Source organism: Aquarana catesbeiana, linkage group LG08 (genome assembly GCF_042186555.1).
Source record: "Aquarana catesbeiana isolate 2022-GZ linkage group LG08, ASM4218655v1, whole genome shotgun sequence".
Taxonomy (NCBI): Eukaryota; Metazoa; Chordata; class Amphibia; order Anura; family Ranidae; genus Aquarana; species Aquarana catesbeiana.
In genome coordinates this window covers 165,033,025-165,054,396 of record NC_133331.1, presented here as the reverse complement: position 1 = coordinate 165,054,396, position 21,372 = coordinate 165,033,025, and the positions used below count along the sequence as shown (strand labels likewise).

The window sequence follows — 21,372 nt, the reverse complement described above, 5'->3', positions numbered from 1 at the left end:
TTGATTAGACTTTTTGGATTTTTTTTTTTTTTTTTTCTACTATCAGTTTCTCCTACTGGCTTGCATTTGTCATCTACTTTTGGAAACACGTTGGACTAATTACAGAGTTGCACATGCATTATATATATAACTAATGGTTAGCACTTGTAACTGATTAATACTTCACACTTACCCATTATATGCGGATGGGATGTTATATATATTTTTTTCCATTTTTTCACATTTTTAATTTTGTGATGGTATTAATCAATGTATGAGCATTGAGATTTGTTGCACTAATTTACTTTTTGCGTATGGTATGTTAATATTCACTTTATTTTCTTTAGTCAATCACTGTAATTACTTATATACCCCCCACAAGGGAGCACCATAACCCCCATCTACACTTTGATACATCTGTTAGCCCTTCGAGGGTCTAAATTAGGGGAGGCAGCACACCTTTTCCTTAGTCCTTCTTTTTTCTTTTTTCTTCTTCTTCCCTTTTCTTTCCCTTTCCCTTCGCCTTTTTTATCATCCCTACCTTCCCCCCTTTTTTTCTTTCCTCCTTTCTTTCCTTTTTCTGTCCTAAGCGCAGAGAATTTGTGGTTTTGATATTTCCATTTAAACATACAAACACAAAAAACTTCCTTATACACTGATGACATGCTCTTGTACCTGGCGGACGAAGCGGACTCCCTTATTACGGCCTTACAGGTTATATCACAATTTGGGACCTTCTCAGGCTTCAAAGTCAACTGGAGCAAATCTAGTGTTTTCCCTTTAGACCCCTTATTCAATCCAGTACTCCCTCCTTCCATACCACTTCAAGTTGTCTCTAAATTTTGCTATTTAGGTATTGAGGTACAGCTATCCTTGAGTACCTATATAGAAAACAACGTACAGTATCTCACAAAAGTGAGTACACCCTTCACATTTTTGTAAATATTTTATTATATCTTTTCATGTGACAACACTGAAAAATGACACTTTGCTACAATGTAAAGTAGTGAGTGTACAGCTTGTATAACCGTGTAAATTTGCTGTTCCCTCCAAATAACTCAACACATAGCCATTAATGTCTAAACCGCTGGCAACAAAAGTCAGTACACCCCTAAGTGGAAATGTCCAAATTGGTCCCAAAGTGTCAATATTTTTTGTGGCCATCATTATTTTCCAGCACTGCCTTAACCCTCTTGGGCGTGGACTTCACCAGAGCTTCACAGGTTGCCACTGGAGTCCTCTTCCACTCCTCCCTGACAACATCACGGAGCTGGTGGATGTTAGAGACCTTGCGCTCCTCCACCCTCCGTTTCAGGATGCCCCACAGATGCTCAATATGGTTTAGGTCTGGAGACATGCTTGGCCAGTCCATTACCTTTACCCTAAGCTTCTTTAGCAAGGCAGTGGTCATCTTGGAGGTGTGTTTGGGGTCGTTATCATGTTGGATTACTACTCTGTGGTCCATTCTCCGAAGGGAGGGGATCATGCTCTGCTTCAGTATGTCACAGTACATGTTGGCATTCATGGTTCCCTCAATGAACTGTAGCACCTCAGTGCCGGCAGCACTAATGCAGCCCCAGACCATGACACTCCCACCACCATGCTTGACTGTAGTCAAGACACACTTGTCTTTTTAGTCCTCACCTGGTTGCCGGCGACACACGCTTGACACCATCTGAACCAAATAAGTTTATCTTAGTCTCATCAGACCACAGGACATGGTTCCAATAATCCATGTCCTTAGTCTGCTTGTCTTCAGCAAACTGTTTGCGGGCTTTCTTGTGCATCATCATTAGAAGAGGCTTTCTTCTGGGACAACAGCTATGCATACCATTTTAATGCAGTGTGCGGGGTATGGTCTGAGCACTGACAGGCTGACCCCCACCCCTTCAACCTTTGCAACAATGCTGGCAGCACTCATACGTCTATTTCCCAAAGACAACCTCTGGATATGAAGCTGAGCATGTGCACGCAACTTCTTTGGTTGACCATGGAGAGGTCTTGTCTGAGTCAAATCTGTCCTGTTAAACTGCTGTATGGTCTTGGTCACCGTACTGCAGCTCGGTTTCAGGGTCTTGGCAATCTTTATATAGCCTGGGCCATCTTTATGGAGAGCAACAATTTTTTTTTCAGATCCTCAGAGAGTTCTTTGCCATGAGGTGCCATGTTGAACTTCGAGTGACCAGTATGAGAGAGTGAGAGCGATAACACCAAATTTAACACACCGGCTTCCCATTCACACCTGAGAACTTGTAACACTAATGAGTCACATGACACCGGGGAGGAAATATGGCTAATTGGGCCCATTTTGGACATTTTCACTTAGGAGTGTACTCACTTTTGTTGCCAGCGGTTTAGACATTAATGACTGTGTGTTGAGTTATTTTGAGGGAACAGCAAATTTACACTGTTATACAAGCTGTACATTCACTACTTTACATTGTAGCAAAGTGTCATTTCTTCAGTGTTGTCACATGAAAAGATATAATAAAATATTTACAAAAATGTGAGGGGCGTACTCACTGTATACTTACTGTATAATGAATACTTGGGTTAAACTCCCCATAAATGTGCTGCGTAGGATAGCCCCATTTAAAATGATCTTTGTGCCCATGTTCATATATATATTTTGGCATGCTCTGGTTTATTTGTGCAAACAAAATTTCTCTGGGCCTCTAGGGGCCTCAGGGCCCCTAGAATTTTCCTAGAAACGTTACAACTTCCGGTGCAGAGAGGAGGCTTGGCGTTGCCTGATTTTCAAAAATATATATATAATAATGGAAATGGTGCCAAATACTAAACAAGCACTAAACAATCTGATGCTGCTCCTAAAATTAGTAATATACTAATGAACAAATTATAAAAACAGTGAAGAGCGCAACAATAGTGCAATAAAACAAATGAATATAAAACATAAATAACTATGGTGCAAATAAATAAAGTTCATGTTTTATCCAACATTGCTATCGAAAGAAACAGTGAATCTTCTTAAAGGTGTTCCAATCACCGTGATTAAAACGTGCAAATACTGCAAATAAAGTGCTTCACCCAAAGTGATAAGTCAAAGCGCTCACCAGATATTAATGGCCACAGAGTGACCCTCAGGCATATAAAAGACCAGATGGATATCTCTCATCCGAGGTTACCTTTGACGAGTCCTCTATTCCTGTATACAGCTGGGACGCACGCCGAGATGCACATCGAGTGTCACACACACTCGCTAGATGCCGGACCGGATTCTGCTTTCCTCCATAGCTGCAGACCGTTTCATCTGTACCTTACATCCTACCCCATGGATTTGTAAGTGTGCTTTATATAATAAAGACTTTGTTACACTATCTGTGCCTTTCTGTGGCTTTTTATGAGGAGCCACCATTTACAGATGTTGTGGAAGAGCTCAATTGAAGCAGTTTACACATAGTCCCATTGCTGTACTGGCTTGAGATTCGGGTGCATCTGGGCTTTTATATGCCTGAGGGTCACTCTGTGGCCATTAATATCTGGTGAGTGCTTTGACTTATCACTTCAGGTGAAGCACTTTATTTGCAGTATTTGCACATTTTAATCACAGTGATTGGAACACCTTTAAGAAGATTCACTGTTTCTTTCAATAGCAATGTTGGATGAAATATGAACTTTATTTATTTGTACCATAGTTATTTATATTTTATATTCATTTGTTTTATTGCACTATTGTTGCGCCCTTCACTGTTTTTATAAGTTGCCTGATTTTCAGTCTTATTACTTGGCCACTCAGCTGACACACATACATAGCTGTTGTTTTTCTGACATAGATAATGCCTCAGTGGTGGCACAGGCAGCCATTATGCATTCCTATGAAGTTTTGATTAACCTACTTTAAAGGGATAGACCTCATCCTATTAAGGGGGCAGAGGTCCCAAAGCTATCTTTTTTATATATGCAGTCGGAAACTAAAAGCCTCCCCTTTAACTTCCTCACCAAACGCCCCCTTGTGGTTCAATAATAACTTGGCTGAACTTGCTCATCTACCTGACGTGCACCGCTGGCTCGCGTTGGACTAAAGTATGCTCAACAGCTATTTTCTTCTGGGACCTTTAAATGATTTCTGACCCTGAGGGCTGAACTTGGTGTCCCTAACACCTATTTCTTCTCCTATCTGCAACACTCTATCTAAGACACGCGGTGGCAGCCCAATTTCAGCCCTCAGTTTTGGAAGCTTTATTATATGATCACCATGTATTATTCTTTTATTGTTATCTTTGTCTGCCACCAGGTTACTCAAGGTTAAAAATCAATGGCAAACTGATATATCTACAGTGCCTTGCAAAAGTATTCACTCCCCTTTTCGTGTTTTGCTGCCTCACAACCTGGAATTAATATGGATTGTTTGAGGGTTTGCATCATTTAATGTACAGAACATGCCCACAACTTTTAAGATTTTTTTTATTGTGAAGCAAACAACAAATAGGACAAAATAACAGAAAAAGTCAATGTGCATAACTATTCACCCCCCTAAAGTCATTACTTTGTAGAGCCACCTTTTGCGGCTATCAGAGCTCCAGGTCGCTTTGGATAAGTCTCTATGAGCTTGCCACATCTTACCACTGGGATTTTTGCACATTCCTCCTTGCAAAACTGCTCCAGCTCCTTCAAGTTGGATGGTTTGCGCTTGTGAACAGCAATCTTTACGTCTGACCACAGATTTTCTATTGGATTGAGGTCTGGGCTTTGACTAGGCCATTCCAACACATTTACATGTTTCCCCTTAAACCACACAAGTGTTGCTTTAGCAGTGTGTTTGGGGTCATTGTCCTGCTGGAAGGTGGACCTCCGTCCTAGCACAGAGTGGTACAGGTTTTGTTTAAGAATATCCCTGTATTTAGCACCATCCATGTTTCCCTTAACTTTTACCAGTTTCCCAGTCCCGACTGCTGAAAAACATCCCCACAGCATGATGCTGCCACCACCATGTTTTACTGTGGGGATGGTGTTCTTTGGGTGATGTCATGTGTTGGGTTTGCGCCCAGACATAGCGTTTTCTATGATGGCCAAAAAGTTCAATTTTTTTCTCATCAGACCAGAGCTCCTTCCACCATACATTTTGGGAGTCTCCCACTTACCTTTTTGAAAACTCAAAACGTGCCATTTTGTTTTTTTGATTTGGATATTTTTTTATAACCTAACCCTGACTTGTACTTCTCAACGACATTGTCCCTTACTTCTTTTGAGAGTTCCTTGGTCTTCATGGCAGTATTTGGTTAGTGGTGCCTCATGCTTAGGTTTTACAGCCTCTGGGGCCTTTCAAAAAGGTGTGTATATGTAATGACAGATCATGTGACACTTAGATTGCACACAGGTGGACATCATTTCACTAATTATGTGACTTCTGAAGGTAATTGGTTGCACCAGAGCTTTTTATGGGCTTCATAACAAAGGGGGTGAATACATACGCAAATGACAATTATCAGTTTTTTATTTATGAAAAATAGTTTTATGTATATATTTTTCTAATTTTACTTCACCAGCTTAGACTATTGTGTTCTGATCCATCACATATAATTCAGATTAAAAAAACATTGAACTAAAGGCTGTAATGTAACAAAACAGGTAAAAAGCCAAGGGTGGTGAATACTTTTGCAAGGCACTGTACATTGCTGGATGAGACTTGGGAAAAGGTTTTGGGTGCTCAGTCAACCACCCTGGCGGTATGATTATGTCAGATTTTTGCGCCTCAAAGCGGTACATTGTTTTGCATAGAAATTTGGCATTTTATATTGTAGGCCTGTAATTCTTAGTAATAACACACTTAAATCTGTCCAAACAAGAGTCGAGTAGACATCCCCGGTATAATAAAGTTTGAAATACGAAATCATAAATTATATATAATTATTATAATTATTATAAATAATAATATAATAATAATAAAATTAATTCCCCCACAATTCACTATCGCTCAATTCTGCAAGTTTTCTAATTTACTATTACTGTTTTCTAGCTGGTCTAAAACCACTTTTGACGTAAAGGAACACTTTTTGGTTGCCATGGACAATCTCAAGTTTCCAGGCAGAAAGAACACTATATATAATATAAAACTGCATGCAGGGCACTGGACAAAGCATTAGGGACAAAAGGGAGGTGAAATGATTTGATACAGTAATGTAATCTGTAAGATTACAGTGTACTGTATGTGTTATGTTTTGTGTAGTTTTTTAATTTGCCGCCGGGCTCCGCCCCCATGCTTTTGCGACGCTCGCAGAGACGGAGCCCGACACACAGAGCATTGGGCGGAGGACACAGCCCACAGACACAGCGGGGGGACATTGCAGGATCCTGGTGACAAGGTAAGTAACCCCGAGTAAGATTCTGCAATGCAATCCCGAGTGTGGCTCGAGGTTACCGCTAATGGTACTGAAATTTAACCCCAAGTCACACTCGGGATTACCGCCAGGGAGGTTAACAGGCATTAGAGCTACAAGAGATAAAGTAATACAACTGAATTATCTACATAGAATATATTTTACCCCGACCCGTTTATATAAGATGGGTAGGTTGGAATCCTCTGAATGCTATAGGTGCCACAATGCTATAGGCAACTTTTTTCATATGATATGGGATTGTCCAAAAATACGTCAGTTCTGGTCAAGTATTACCACCTTTATGGAAACAAAATGAGCTTTACCCAATGCTGTGAGATCTGGAAGAGGAAGAATTAGGTGCAGCCTGGAAGATATTGGTCCAGTTTGTCCTTTTCTATGCAAAAAAGGCAAATGCCCTCCATTGGAAGAAATCAGACCCCCCCCCCTCATTTTACAAATGTGGGCAGAATTGGTCAATCAAGCCCTGCCCATGTATAAAATGAACTATACATAATTACATAGTAGTTGAGGTTGAAAAAAAAGACACAAGTCCATCAAGTCCAACCTATAATGCTAGAGGATGACCAAAAAAATTTGATAGAATATGGTCGGAATGGAAGGTACGCTACCATGGGCTTATAGATACATGTTCTTTGTTATATCCTCTATGTCTACATTCTTGTGTATTTTGATTGGAATGTTAGGTTTCTTCTAAAATGCTCTAATCACCAGCTATTTTGTTAATGTTGTGTTTTCTGTTAATTTTTGCTAACCCTCTGGTTATACAGATATGTGCCTGTTATATATTATTGTTATTTGATATTTCAAACTGGATGGTATGTACCCTGTATTTGGCTTGCTTGTTAATGTTTATTATGAAAACTAATAAAATACCTTTTAAAAAAAACAAAAAAAAACCCATACAATTACACATGGGACAATTTTTAGTTAATATAGCTTCAAAATAGTCCACAAATGAACATATTAAGACATAGAATAGTACTCCATGAAAAATCAAGAGTCTTTTTTGACATAAATAAATAATACTGCCCATGGCCTAAATGCCTGTTCAAGTGAGCCTGTGCTTTACCTATGCAATAATAAAAACAAGTTCACTTTAATATTGGCACCTGCAGCACCTTATACTCTCCTTACCTTCTTTCCTCCACCACCCAGTTCACCACTGCAGGTTAAATACCCCATACTTTAGAGTATATGGGAACATTTTGCTCACTTCACAATTGGCTATTCACTCACCATTGCCATCACATGGAAGTGGGGAGAGAATCCTTTGCCTTGTGTATACTGCAACTAAGATTAAATTGCAGGAAAGGTAAGTATAAGGTGTTTTGGGATAACCATTAAAGTGAGCCTGCATAGAAAAAGTACACTTTTTTTAAGTTAAAACAGTAACGTCACTGCCACATGGCCAATTCTCCAATCATGCTACCAAGACTTCATCTAACTTACAATACTGTTAGAAGATTTTTTTAGCAAATTGCAGTTGATCTAACTTGCTGTATAAATCACATACACCAGGTGATTGCAAACCATTGCAACATGGCAGAAACCCATGATTAGTCTTTTGGACTTTAGTAGGCATTCTGACCCTTGTAATTGAGTGAATCACAGAACTGCTCCTAGGTCAAAAATAGTCATCTGCAGTATTAAAGTTTGCTAGTAATGCTACAGATCTGACCATCAATAGAGAGATAACTGGGTATGTGAGTTACCTTTTTTTTTAAATCTATTTTTTTTTATTATGAAACATGCAAACAAATAATATGTCAAATTAATCCATAAAGTATCAAGAAAAAAGACAGCACACAAACCAAACAAACCTTGCACCTCTCGGACTAAAATAACTTAACATATAATAAGGAGAACAGTGAGTAACCTTTACAATTCTTTGCAAATATGTGTACTTTTTATCTAACAATGCTGTGACGGAACCTCTTGGCACCCCAATGAGGTGCTTCTGCCAAACAGTGCCTCCTGCCCTGCAAACTGTTCCAGCAGACCAAGAGCTAATACCAGCTCTTTTACCCCAAGCATCGTACACAGACAAGATGTTAGGATAAGAACCAAAGGAAAGACTGTTTATTTAACAGAATTAAAGGTTTTTATACACTTCAAATATAGGTCAGTCACTGCATGAACAAGAAAACCAAATATTTAGCCAAAACAAGCTAATCCCATCATAAGAACCTCCAAGAGTTAGCCAAATTAGTGAACAGACAGAAAAAATAGGGGATTCAACTCAATTAACCATGGAAATGTACACCTAGGAGACACACAATGTAAGAGACACACTTAATAAACACATAACACCTTAATAAACAGAGTATAGCAGGAGACGCCCAGCATCAGGTTGCTTGAGCTGAATATATTAACATCTGCTCTGAGTATCACAATCTAAAGCAGGCATTGCTGGTTTGGACATAGAGACCCCAAATATGTACATAGGTCCTTCAGTTCCCAGAGTCTGTGTGTTGGGGAAGCATGCCCTTCAATCCAAAGCAAGACTACTCTAAGGGTACACACCTCTTAAAGAGCAGTGTATCTGGTTGGGTCTGTCACAATTCTCCCCCATCCAAAGTAGACTAACAAGACAACCAACCTCCACCTGGTCTGGACCAGCGTTAGTCGGGCAGAGTGAACCAACATAGGTAGTCAACATGAATTCCATTCTTGGCCGCAGGGAATGGTTGTTGTCATTAGGTGCAGGGCAAAGGTCATGAATCCTCTGTCTGGCTGCCAGCGCTTCAACTGGGTGGTCTTTACTGTTCTGAGGCTCGGTCTGCTGCTGGAGGGGCCGACTGCCCTGGCTCCCTGGAGCCATGAAGACAGATGAGGTGTAGGCAGAGGCCAGCAGCGTTCTGCCCTGTTGCCAGCACTTCAGCTGGGTGGTCTTTACCATTCCGTGGCTCGGTCTGCTGCTGGGGAGAGGGGCTGACTGTCCCGGCTCCCTGAAGCCGTGGAGACACTGTAAGTGCTAGACAGAGGCCAGCGGCATTCTCCCTTGTTGCCAGCGGTTCAGCTGGGAGTAGGAGCTTCACTACATCAGCTTGTCGCTGAGAAGAGGGGCCACCTGCCCTGGCTCCCTGGAACTCTGGAGTTGTTGCCAGTGCTGCGCAGAGGTTGGTAGCACTCTGCCCTGATGCCAGAACTTCTGCTGGGTTTGCAGACAAGGGTGTGCAGGGCTGGGCAGCACTCTTCCCTGCGGCCAGTGCTTTGGCTGGAGAAGTTTGTTATAACCCCACAGATGCTGCTGGTATGAAATCCTATGTCCATGTCAGTGGTGTGGGAGAAAGGCCGGCTGCCTCTTCTCTCAGGTGGGCTGAAGCTGCTGTTTGTGCTGGGCAGAGCTCAGTGATGTTCTGCCCTGAGGCCAGCTCTTCTGCTGAAGGCTCACTGGGTTTTTCCTTCTCAGCAGAAATGTCTATTAAATCCTCAGTCTCTGGAGCTGGTGGCGAGGAATAGAGGTTCACTATCTCTTCTCCCTGGATCCTCAAAGCGGCTGAAGGTGTTTGGCAGAGGTTGGCAATGCGCTGCCCCAATGCCAGCACTTCAGTTTGAAGCTTAGTAAATGTTACATCCTCTGATGAAAAGTCAATTAAATCAATGCTTTCTGTGATCTGTGGCTGGGGAGGGAGGATGACCACCTCCTCTCCCTGGTCCTTGAGCTGCCACTGAGGAGATGAGCCGACTACTCTATTTCCTGTACCCTTATCCGGCTGCTGGACTGACACATTCCTCCATATAAGCTTTTCTTGTGCAGAAACAGGTTTATCAGCACTTGCCACATCCGTCATAAGAGCTCCGCTTCCATAGCTGTGGGTGGAGGTGAGCAAAGCACACTGTTACTCTGCCCGATTGCCGACTCTTCAGCCAAGATTTCAGAGCTGTCGGCTGGTACTTCCTGATAGTCCCAAGCAAAGGGAGCCCAGCCCTGCTGCTGAGCAGTCTAGCAGTCATCTGTAGGTGATCTCCAGCTCCCATTCCTGAACGGCTAGAAACTCCAAATCTTCCTGTGCCCAGTGCACTTCTGAGACTTGCCGCCTCCGGTCTCTATACTCCATGATTTCCTCCAAACGCCACTCCAGATCACTCCCAAAGGAGTTAAATTAAGTCAATTAACAATGGGAATGCACACCTATGAGGCACACAATGGAAGACGTACAATATGTACATATGATTTCAATGTGCTATAACTCTATGGGGTTGATTTACTAAAGGCCAATAGACTGTGCACCTTGGAAAGTGCAATTGCACTCTGCAAGTGCAGCTGCTCCAGAGCTTAGTAAATGAGGTAAAGCTTCACTTTGCAAAGAATACCCAACCACATGCAAGGAAAATAAAAAAACAGCATATTTGCTTGCACATGATTGGTTGATGAAAATCAGCAGAGCTTCTGCTCATTTACTAAGCTCTGGAGCAACTGCTCTTGCAGTGTGCAACTGCACTTTCCAAAGTGCACAGTCTTTTTGCCTTTAGTAAGCTCTTTTGTTCTACAAAATTTTGTTCTACAAAATCTTTTTATTTACACTACATGTTTACGAATCCTATAATATCCGGAGCATCATCCAAATGCCTGCATGCTGGGACATTCTGATAATTGAGGCTATAGCATTTCCTGAAGTTTGCCTAATCCTTCCTGGGCAATTGGTAAGGGAAGCAGCCCATTATAGTTATGGGTCAATATGAATGTAAAAGGTGGGAGGTAACCTGATTTCCTGGTGTTTTCAAATTTTTGCCTGTCAAAACACCCCAATATTTGTCTGTAGCAGCATACTTTTGAGAACTGCTGTATGTGCATGTATTTCTGAAGATTTACTAAATCTTGCACACACAGAATCTGGTACAGCTCTGCATAGTATCCAATGAGCTTCTACGTTTTACTGTCAAAGCTTCATTGAACAAGCTGAAGTTAGAAGCTGATTGGTTACTATGCACAGCTGCATCAAATTCTGTGTACACCAGTTTTAGTAAATCTCCCCTACAGTCTCCTCAGGTTTCCTTTAGCACAGCAACCTCTATCAATGTATTTAAAGCAAAGTTCCGCCCATTTAATGGTCAGCAGCTACAAAAAGTGTAGCTGCTAACTTTTAATAATCAGACACTCACCTGTCCCACGGTCCAGCATTACGAGTGCAGGAAGCCTCGCTTCTCTCCCCGTCCTCTCTGAGGCGCTGGCATTCTAACCATGGGCACCCAGCTGTGGCTTCACAGCCGGGTGCGCACTGCACATGCGCAAGCCGTGCTGCGCACCGTGAATGGCTGGGCAATCTTCTGGGACCTGTGACATGTCCCAGAAGATTGCAGGGAGGGAGGGGGGAGAGGTGATCTTTCTTCCGTTGCCGCAGAGCCAGGGGAGGAAGTGGGAACTGGGCACCTGTAAAAACATGGTACCCGCTCCTTCCCCAAAAAAATGACATGCCAAATGTAGCATGTCAGGGGGTCACCAGCACTTTCACCAGAAGTTTCATTTTTGGGCGGAACTCTGCTTTAAATCATCTGTTTGTGGCTTACAATTTACAAATTAATTCAGTGCAGCTGATGCATTCTGGTCCCTCCTATCAAGAGTCACACAATTATTCCAGTTGTGTAGTATACAATATAGGCCGCATTAGCAGGTTGAAAAGGTTTTTTTTTTTTTCGCAGTGCACATAAGTAGCCTGCATTAACCTCCCTGGCGGTATGATTATTTCAGATTTTAGGTGCTGAAAGTGGTACAATTATTTTGCACAGAAATTTGGCGTTTTATATTATAGGTCTGTAATTCTTATGAATAATTCACTTAAATCTGTCCAAACAAGAGTCTAGTAGACATCTCGGGTGTGATAAAGTTTGAAAAATGAAATAAAAAATTATAATATAATAAATAACTATAAATAATTATACCAAAAATTAATATAATAATAATAAAAATTATTTAATAATGTAATCAAATCAAAAACACTGAAATTTGCTCAGTTGCAGAATTGTCGCTTTTGTTACTTTTAGAGTTTGGTGATGGATTTCCCCACGAATCACTATCACTCAATTCTGCAAATGATTCTAATTTATTATCGCTGTTTTCTAGCTGGTCTACTTTTGATGTAAAGGGACAGTTTTGGTTGCTACGGATAATCTCCAGTTTCCAGGCAGAAAGAACAGTTTTTATAATATAAAACTGCATGCAGGACACTGGGCAGACCACTAGGGACAAAGGGGATGTGTAATTATTTGATACAGTACTGTAATCTGTAAGATTAAAGTATACTGTATCTGTACTGTGTGTTTCACTTTTTGAATTTGCCGCCGAACTCCGTCCCCGTGTGTCGCAATGCTCGCAGGGAACGGAGCTCGGCACTGTAAATCGAGCGAGACACTGCGGCTCGCCGATCACAGCGGGGAGACGCCTCAAGATCCAGGGGACAAGGTAAGTATCCTCTACATGGATCCTGCGATGCGATCCTGAGTCTGGCTCAGGGATACCGCTTTTGCTATTGAAAATCCACCCCGAGCCAGACTCGGGAATACCGCCAGGGGGGTTAAGGGAGCATTTGAGACTTTTTTGGGGGGAGTTGATAGTATAATGTTTCTAATGTTATATTAAATAATCAATATTCTTGGGTCACATGTTAGTTTTACCAGTGTATAGTTGAATCACTTTCAGTGCATATCAGAGATATTATCACATAATTACCTTTGCCTCCGGAACCCTCAGCATCTCCAACGCCACCTTGTCCACCAGGGCCACTGGTACCTTGCTGGCCTCCTGCACCACCTTTACTTCCTGGCTTTGGTGGAGGAACAGGTGGGTGTTGACCTCCAGCTCCATGCTGCCCTACAGATAGACTGGATACCAGATGACCACTGCCTTGTAATAATCCATAGCCACCTCCACCAACACCTGTTTGTCCTCCGACTCCCAGCTGTCCTCCAACAGATGGTATAAACTTCTGAAAGTGGTCCTGCAGAAGATACCAAAGTTAATCATAGACTGTTCACTCATAAAACCAAGTACCTATTTGTCAAAGATCTATTTTCATGCCATCGCTCAGTGGTGTTAAATTAAAGTGGTTGTAAAGTCACTACTGAGAAATGCTGTAATCTCATCTCTTGCAGGAAGATATAGTGTGCAGTATCTGTATTTTAAAAAAATTATTCCGCAAAATTCCCTTATTTTACAGTGCCGCTGGGCACTCATGTGACCTGCCAACACTCTCCTTCCCCAATCGGAGCACTACAGCGGGAGTGGCTGAGATTCCACGCTGACGGCAGCCGGGAGGAGAGTGGCAGGAGGTGATGTGAGTGCCCAGCGGTGCTGTAAATAAGGTATTTTGAGGAATAAGTAAAAAAAATAAAACAGATACTGCACATTATATCTTCTTGTAAGAGAGATGATTACGGGATGTCTCAATGGCAATTTTGCAGCTGTAGCAGTGGGAGTGGAAGGATGGGGGTGAGATGGATAACACATAGACTCCCGAGCTGACAAGCAGGGAGGGAAGAGGAGAGAGGAGAGACTGTGGGGTGACAGAGGCACGTAACCTGACCACGGTAATCAGGGATCAGCAGACATAATTTAAGTAGTCAGCACATAAGGGGGACACAGGCAGGATCAACCAGGTTTATTAGAACATAGAGGGACAAATGACACAGCACAATCACTATGGTGTGTATCCTTTAAAGCAGGATCAGGATTTTTTTTTTTTAGGGTTACAACCACTTTGACTGTCGCATGTAACCTTTAAGTGGACTTTTTAAAAATCATTTGGGTTTAAATAACCAAGATTATTCAAAAAACACAATTGAAAGTGCCATTGAAAATGAAATCCTAGGCATTTAATCCAAATTTTCTTACCTGGAGATTCTGCCAATACCAGCTCCCACTGTTATGGCTGACAACACTAAGCCACAGTCTAGCAATTAGTATCAGTGTTGTCAGCCTCCTGTGAAAGCCCCTTCAGTTGGCTGTTGGGCTGCCTATTGGTATACTTTACCTGCGTTGTTGGGGAGGGGGCAGGCTTGAGTGGTAGCAGGGATCACTAAAGTGATGACAGAACTGGTGAATGGAGAAATACGCATTTTATACTTCACTCTGACCGCTGGACCCAACTTATACAGGGGGTATGTCTGATCATTGGGCTCTGAAGAAAACCACTTTGGAAGTAATGTCATCACTTTAGTGATCACTGCTAGCACCACCTTTCTTTCACCTACTATGTACAGCTATAAATTAGATCCTGTTAACTGTTTAAGTTTTTTCCACTGTGCAAGTCCTGTGATTAGTTCTGTGATACAGATTTATTCACTGCTTGTGTGCACTATACAGCAGTGGAATAAATTCTGACACAGTGTTCCCAAATTAGTTTAACACCATTTCTATTGTCCTTCCATTCATCCCTACTGGCAAGTGTTGTTCTTTGTACCCACATCTGCTCTATAATTTATTTTTTATTTTTTTTCGTTTTTCTGAGTACGCCAGTTCTTTGCAGCTGCCACACTTTCAGTTCACTTGGATACTACTGTATAGTCTAAGCTCTGACAGAATCTATTGGGGTATTGGGGTTTACATTTTGCTGTGATCTGTGAACTATAAGGCTACATTCACATGGACACTGTGCTATGACTGCATGCAAACTGGCCAATTAGCTGCAGCAGTTTCTGTGCTACCAGAAACTCCACAGATACGCTGTCCATGGAGACACACTGGGGTAGATTTACAAAACTGGTGCACACAGAATCTGGTGCAGCTGGGCATGGTAGCCAGTCAGCTTCTAACTTCAGCTTGTTCAATCAAAGTGATATTAAAGTTTTGTTTGTTTTTTAATAACAAACATGTCACACTTACCTGCTCTGTGCTATGGTTTTGCACAGAGCAGCCCAGATCCTTCTCTTCTCGGGTCCCTTGCCGGCGCTCCTGGCCCCTCCCTCCTGTCTATCTTCTCATTGGCTCACTGACTTGATTGACAGCAGCGGGAGCCAATGTCGCTCGCTGCTGTCTCAACCATCGAGGAGGTAGAGTCCCGGAGATGAGCCAAGGCTTTCCTCCAACATCGCTGGATAGAGAAGGGGCTCAGGTAAGTATTAGGGGGGCTGAGGGGGGCTGCTGCACACAAAAGGTTTTTATCTTAATGCATAGAATGTATTGAGATAAAAAAAACTTCTGCCTTTAGAATCACTTTAAGCTTTGGCAGTAAAACATGGAAGCTGATTCTTAGCAGAAGTGAGCCTGATTTTTCACTCTCCAGCTTTAGTAATTAAACCCCGCTGTCTGCATTCAGGGTTGGTTGAAGGCTCAGTTTGCATGCTCAGATGAGGGATTACGTATGAACAATAGCAGTGCCAGCCATTGATGTGTCTGACAGCCACTGCTGATAGCTGCTGCTTTTTGCACACACTGGGGTTGATTTACTAAAACTGGAGAGTGCAAAATCTGGTGCAATTGTGCATGGTAGCCAATCAGAGTCTAACTTTAGCTTGTTCAATTAAGCTTTGGCCAAAAAGCCTGGAAGTTGTTCGGTTTGTATGCAGAGCTGCACCATATTTTGCATTCTCCTGCTTTAGTAAAGCAACCCTGCTGTGTGCATGCAGCATTTAGATCTGCTGGCAAGAATCCACTGGTTCTTGCCGGCATCTGCCCCTGGCCCCTCATGTATGCCCATGAATGTGGCTTAACTGTGTATTAAAACCATATTACACTGTTTACAGTTAAAGCGGAACTAAACCCCCCTATCCTTTTCAGCCAAGGAAGCTTCAATCTTAGCCTTTGTTTGATCTGCAATTGCCATGGTGCTGCACACGTGACTGGTTATGACACCAGCCATTTGATGGTTTGATAGTGTGGTTGAGAGCACAAGCAAATTGAAGTAGAGGGCTAGGAATATGGGATTATTATGGTGCCAAAAGAGCAACAATACAAACGGTAAAATTAATTATTTTTATTGCAAAAGGTTAAAATTACAATTCATACAAAGTATAAAATACAAAAAGGAGTATAGGCGGATGAATACAACCAGTAGATGGCAATAAATGAATTATCCCTACTAGTTTCACCAAAACACTGGCTTCTTCGGGGGATATGATAGGTTGTAATTCTACAGAGAAAAATCATAAATTAGTATAATGTAATAAAAGGAAAAGTAAACAACATTATGCATATCACTTAAGCGACTGTGAAAGAGATTAGTATGGTTTCACCCAACCAATAATCCCAATCAAGATAGAAATAACATCGATCAAAGATTGTCACAACATACCCACAGAACCCCCACGGGCCAGATGGACCACGGCCAAAGTAAGGGTCGTCCCTCACCGCCTAGTAATGTGGCTGCAGGGGGCTTTGTAAAAGAACCTTGAAAAAGACTGTAAAATACAGACGTATAAGGCTATAAAAGCTCAACAATATATGATAAAATAAAATAAAAGAAGGACAAATCAGCCCTGAATACTTACAGAAATCGAGGTATACTAATGAATAACCGGGACGCTGAAGGGATCAACGGAAACTGAACAATTTGAGCAAATTGCTTGATATGTATGCTGGCTATACTGGATAAAAATTGGGAAAGTAATAAAAATTACCAATAATGGAGGGTGTTCATGTTGTACAACACAGGTACTTAAAAGGGCTTGATTAGAAAAATCCTACCTGCAGAGGAAAGTCAAGAAGCCAAACCGCAATAAGAGGATAATCAAAAACAGCGTGATAGCTTTAAGTTGAGGCACAAACTGGAGTGAGTGCACAGCAAATCCACATCAGATAGAGTGCATGAGCCTAATAGACACAAAGGACAGCCTCCAGTGAACAAACATAATAGTAGGTGTTATTGGGATCAATTATCCCCACATATGCCAATAATGTGGTCACTTGGAAAACAAATTTACCTGTGCAGTAACAGCTTGTATAGCGTCCCAGTGAGTCCGCAAAAACGGACAATAAATCATAAATAATTTAAAGCCCCCCACCTGATTGGCAAAAGGGATTTCGCCAATCAGGAGCAGACAAAAAGCGGCCCATGCGCCTGCACACTAACCACAGCAATAGGCCTACAACTCCCATGATGCCAAGCGTCCTCTAGATGCGCTGGAGGGAGGCGATCATCTGACGCAATCAGACAGGGGCATGGCTAGGTTTGTGTCAGATGATCGCCAATCAGGTGGGGGGCTTTAAATAGGCTAGCTTATTGTCCGTTTTTGCGGACTCACCGGGACGCTATGCAAGCTGAAGTTACTGCACAGGTAAATTTGTTTTCCAAGTGACCACATTATTGGCATATGTGGGGATAATTGATCCCAATATCACCTACTATTATGTTTGTTCACTGGAGGCTGTCCTTTGTGTCTATTAGGCTCATGCACTTGATCTGATGTGGATTTGCTGTACACTCACTCCAGTTTGTGTCTCAACTTGAAGCTATCACGCTGTTTTTGATTATCCTCTTATTGCGGTTTGGCTTCTTGACTTTCCTCTGCAGGTAGGATTTTTCTAATCAAGCCCATTTAAGTACCTCTGTCGTACAACATGAACACCCTCCATTATTGGTAATTTTTATTACTTTCCCAATTTTTATCCAGTATAGCCAGCATACATGTCAAGCAATTTGCGCAAATTGATCAGTTTCTGTTGATCCCTTTAGCGTCCCGGTTATTCATTAGTATACCTCGATTTCTGTAAGTATTCAGGACTGATTTGTCCTTCTTTTATTTTATTTTATCATATATTGTTGAGCTTCTATAGCCTTATACGTCCGTATTTTACAGTCTTTTTCAAGGTTCTTTTACAAAGCCCCCTGCAGCCACATTACTAGGTGGTGAGGGACGACCCTTACTTTGGATGTGGTCCATCTGGCCTGTGGGGGTTCTGTGGGTATGTTGTGGCAATCTTTGATCGATGTTATTTTTATCTTGATTGGGATTATTGGTTGGGTGAGACCGTACTAATCTACTTCACAGTCGCTTAAGTGATATGCATAATGTTGTTTACTTTTCCTTTTATTACATTATACTAATTTATGATTTTTTCTCTGTAGAATTACAACCTATCATATCCCCTGAGGAAGCCAATGTTTTGGCGAAACTAGTAGGGATAATTCGCTTATTGCCATATACTGGTTGTATTCATCCGCCTATGCTTCTTTTTGTACTTTATACTTTGTATGAATTGTAATTTTAACCTTTTGCAATAAAAATAATTACTTTTACCGTTTGTATTGTTGCTCTTTTGGCACCGTAATAATCTCCCATATTCCTAGCCCTCTACTTCAATTTAACACTCTTACTGGGATGAGGTGCCATATCTAATTAGAGACACACATGCCACCAACCCCCCCTTTTTCTAGCAAAAGCAAATGTGACAGTTAGCAATCCTGGCATGCCATGGATGTAACTGTTTTTTGAAACCATTAAATTGATGGTTTTAGTTCCACTTTAAACTTTTATATTATGAAGGGAGAAAGTCATACATTGTACAGCTGGCTATTTTATTTTTTTCGCTCAGCCTGTTGTTTTTTCCATCCATGCTAAAGGCATGAATGGATAAATGGCACTCTCCAGACTATTGAATTCTGACAATTCACACAACAACTGGTTAATTCGCACAGAACAAATGCAAATTGTTTAAAAAATGGACTCTTTAGTCTAGGTTTGTGCAGTTAAGTTTAGTCAACTGCTTTTTCAGTGTGGAAAAAGAGGAAAAAAAAGAGGAGACTATCAACTTTTAACACTCAATGCTCATAACATGTTTTTGGTATTAAATTGATAAGCTACTGTAGAGCCACCCCGAAGGAGCCGCTTGGTAAATTTGGGTTGTTTGATCTCCACTTCAACCCCAAGAATGACCTTAGCCCCTCTGGCACACCTGGTTAAATTAAATTACTGAAAACACATTTAAAGACACATGTGGAAAATACTGTTACCCTGGCTGTGGATTATCACCAAAATCAGACACACACCTGGTAGTGATAAACAAATTGAATATATTGTCATGGTTTAAAGCATATGGAAGCTTACAACACTATTAAACCTTTCTGCAAAGAATTAATACATTAGAAAAGACAATCTTCAATACTTAGCAACTGTAAATTTAGAAAAGGGCAGTAATCTATATGCCCATAACACAGATGCTGAGAGGGAGGAGAGAAGATCTATCAACTTCTCAGCTCCTTCTGGGCCACAAACACCATTGACAGTAACAACAAAGTGTTAACAAAAGTAACAACACAAAAAGAAGAAATGGGTTAACAGGTACAGTAAGCACTGTTCTGTAATGTTACAGGTCCTGAGTTGAAGCGTACTAGTGTCTTCTGCTAACAAATGTTGGGGCCTTTTGTAAAGAGAGTAGGTTTAATCAATCAAAAGTGAGACAGTAATCCTCTAGGAAATCCCGTTAGGTAGTGCTTTGTAAGAACAGAATGGATAATAGTGGCAGCTCCAAGCATCCTCTTACAGTACAAAGGGGAATATGTTTCTGCATGCAGTGTCTGTACTGTGCTAAGAAAGATGTTGGGTTTTCACCCGCTCACCAATTCGCTCACCAGAAGTCCCAAATGGTGGTTCAGGCTCCTGGCAATGTTGTAAGGCACTGGATCACCTCCTGTCGGCTGATCAGGATGGCTGGTAGCTGAACTGGCAAGGTGATGGGACAACAGCCAACAGGACACCTAGATGGGTCTTGTGATCCCCGAAGCAGTGTGTGGGTTGTCTCTGCTGGGCAAGATGGCGCTGAATTGCTGAGCAGGGTCCCTGGGCTGAACGGTGGAGGACCGTGTGGGTGGCACTGTTCCTGGCTCTTTTATCCTCAGTCTCTTGGCAACAGTCTCGGGAAACGTGTCTCTCTCTCTCAGATGCTGGTAGACAGTGTGGCCCTCTCTTTCTTTGGAGGAGTTCCACCGCACAGTCCCATCACCTCACCACTCCTGTCCACTATCCCCTCTCCTCACAGTAACTCTCCCCTGTAGTCTCAAGAGAAACGTGTCTTTCTCTCCCTCTGTTGGGTCACACAGTCCCTGGTGTCAGCATGTGTCTCTCCCCTCAATCAGATGCTGGTACCTCAGACCACTCTCCTCACTCTCCTCAGACAGCCCTCCTCAGATCTTCTGTCAGCACTCTCTCTGTAGTGCTGTGTGGAAAACCTTTCTCTCTCTCTTTTCTCTCACCTCAGCACTTCCCTCTCCTCATTTACCCCAGCACTTCCTGAAACTCCACTTTTTCCCAATGTACTTTGTGTCTCTGAGTTTTCTAGAAGGACCAGTCAGCATCTCTCTGTCTCCAACTTGTGGCCAAAAGGAGAAATTGCATTACAACATGCCTGCTACACTACTATTTTAGTTTTAAGCTTCTTGCTTGGTTATTTCCAATATGGAACTTTCATATCCAGTAATTTCAGTGGACAAGATTTCAGCATACAAAACTTTAACTACATGTATTGCACACACTTAATATATGAAAAATGTATGATTTACCAGAAATACTCGAGATACTCTGCCCCTTTTGCAAATGATGGAGCATAACGACCATGCACTATACTATCTGATTGTAAAATCTCCTTTAGATTTACTATTAACTATGTAGTACAAGGGATGGCATTATTTGATTTGTGATTTGACAAGTTGAATGGATTGTTTAGGTTTCGCTTACATATATTTAAAAAAAAAGAAAAAGAGGTTGTACTGAGATTGTATAAATACCTTACGTACCCACCTATGCGTTTTGCATTTTATAGAAACGCACTACAGTCCATTTAACATGGTTTCCTATGGATGTAGTTCACATCTGTGCATTTTGCGGCACCACATTTTTAAAAAAGGGTCAGGGACTTTTTTCCGCAGTAAAAAACTTCAATGACTTCAATGGAGTCGCACCAAAAATGCAAGTGCTGCATTTTTTATGCGTTTTGCATTTTCTATTCTGTTTAAACACACTGTGTATATCTGGTTGCTAAGGAGCAGGCCGGGAAGTCCTTAACAACCGATGAATCATCAGCTGTCAGCCGAGTTCCCCGCTGACAGCTGAATGTAAAAAAAACAAAAGGAAACAAAAAAAAAAAATCAGGAAAAAATGGCGT

General features: G+C 41.7%; 1 protein-coding gene across 1 annotated transcript in view; it reads right to left on the bottom strand.

The window, feature by feature from the left end:
- Positions 1–21,372, bottom strand: part of MYOZ1 (myozenin 1) — a 102,647-nt gene that overhangs the window by 20,612 nt on the left and 60,663 nt on the right. Inside the window, exon 4 of the mRNA XM_073596683.1 lies at positions 13,009–13,276. Within this exon, the coding sequence (XP_073452784.1) occupies positions 13,009–13,276 (268 nt within the window). The remainder of the gene's footprint in view (positions 1–13,008; positions 13,277–21,372) is intronic.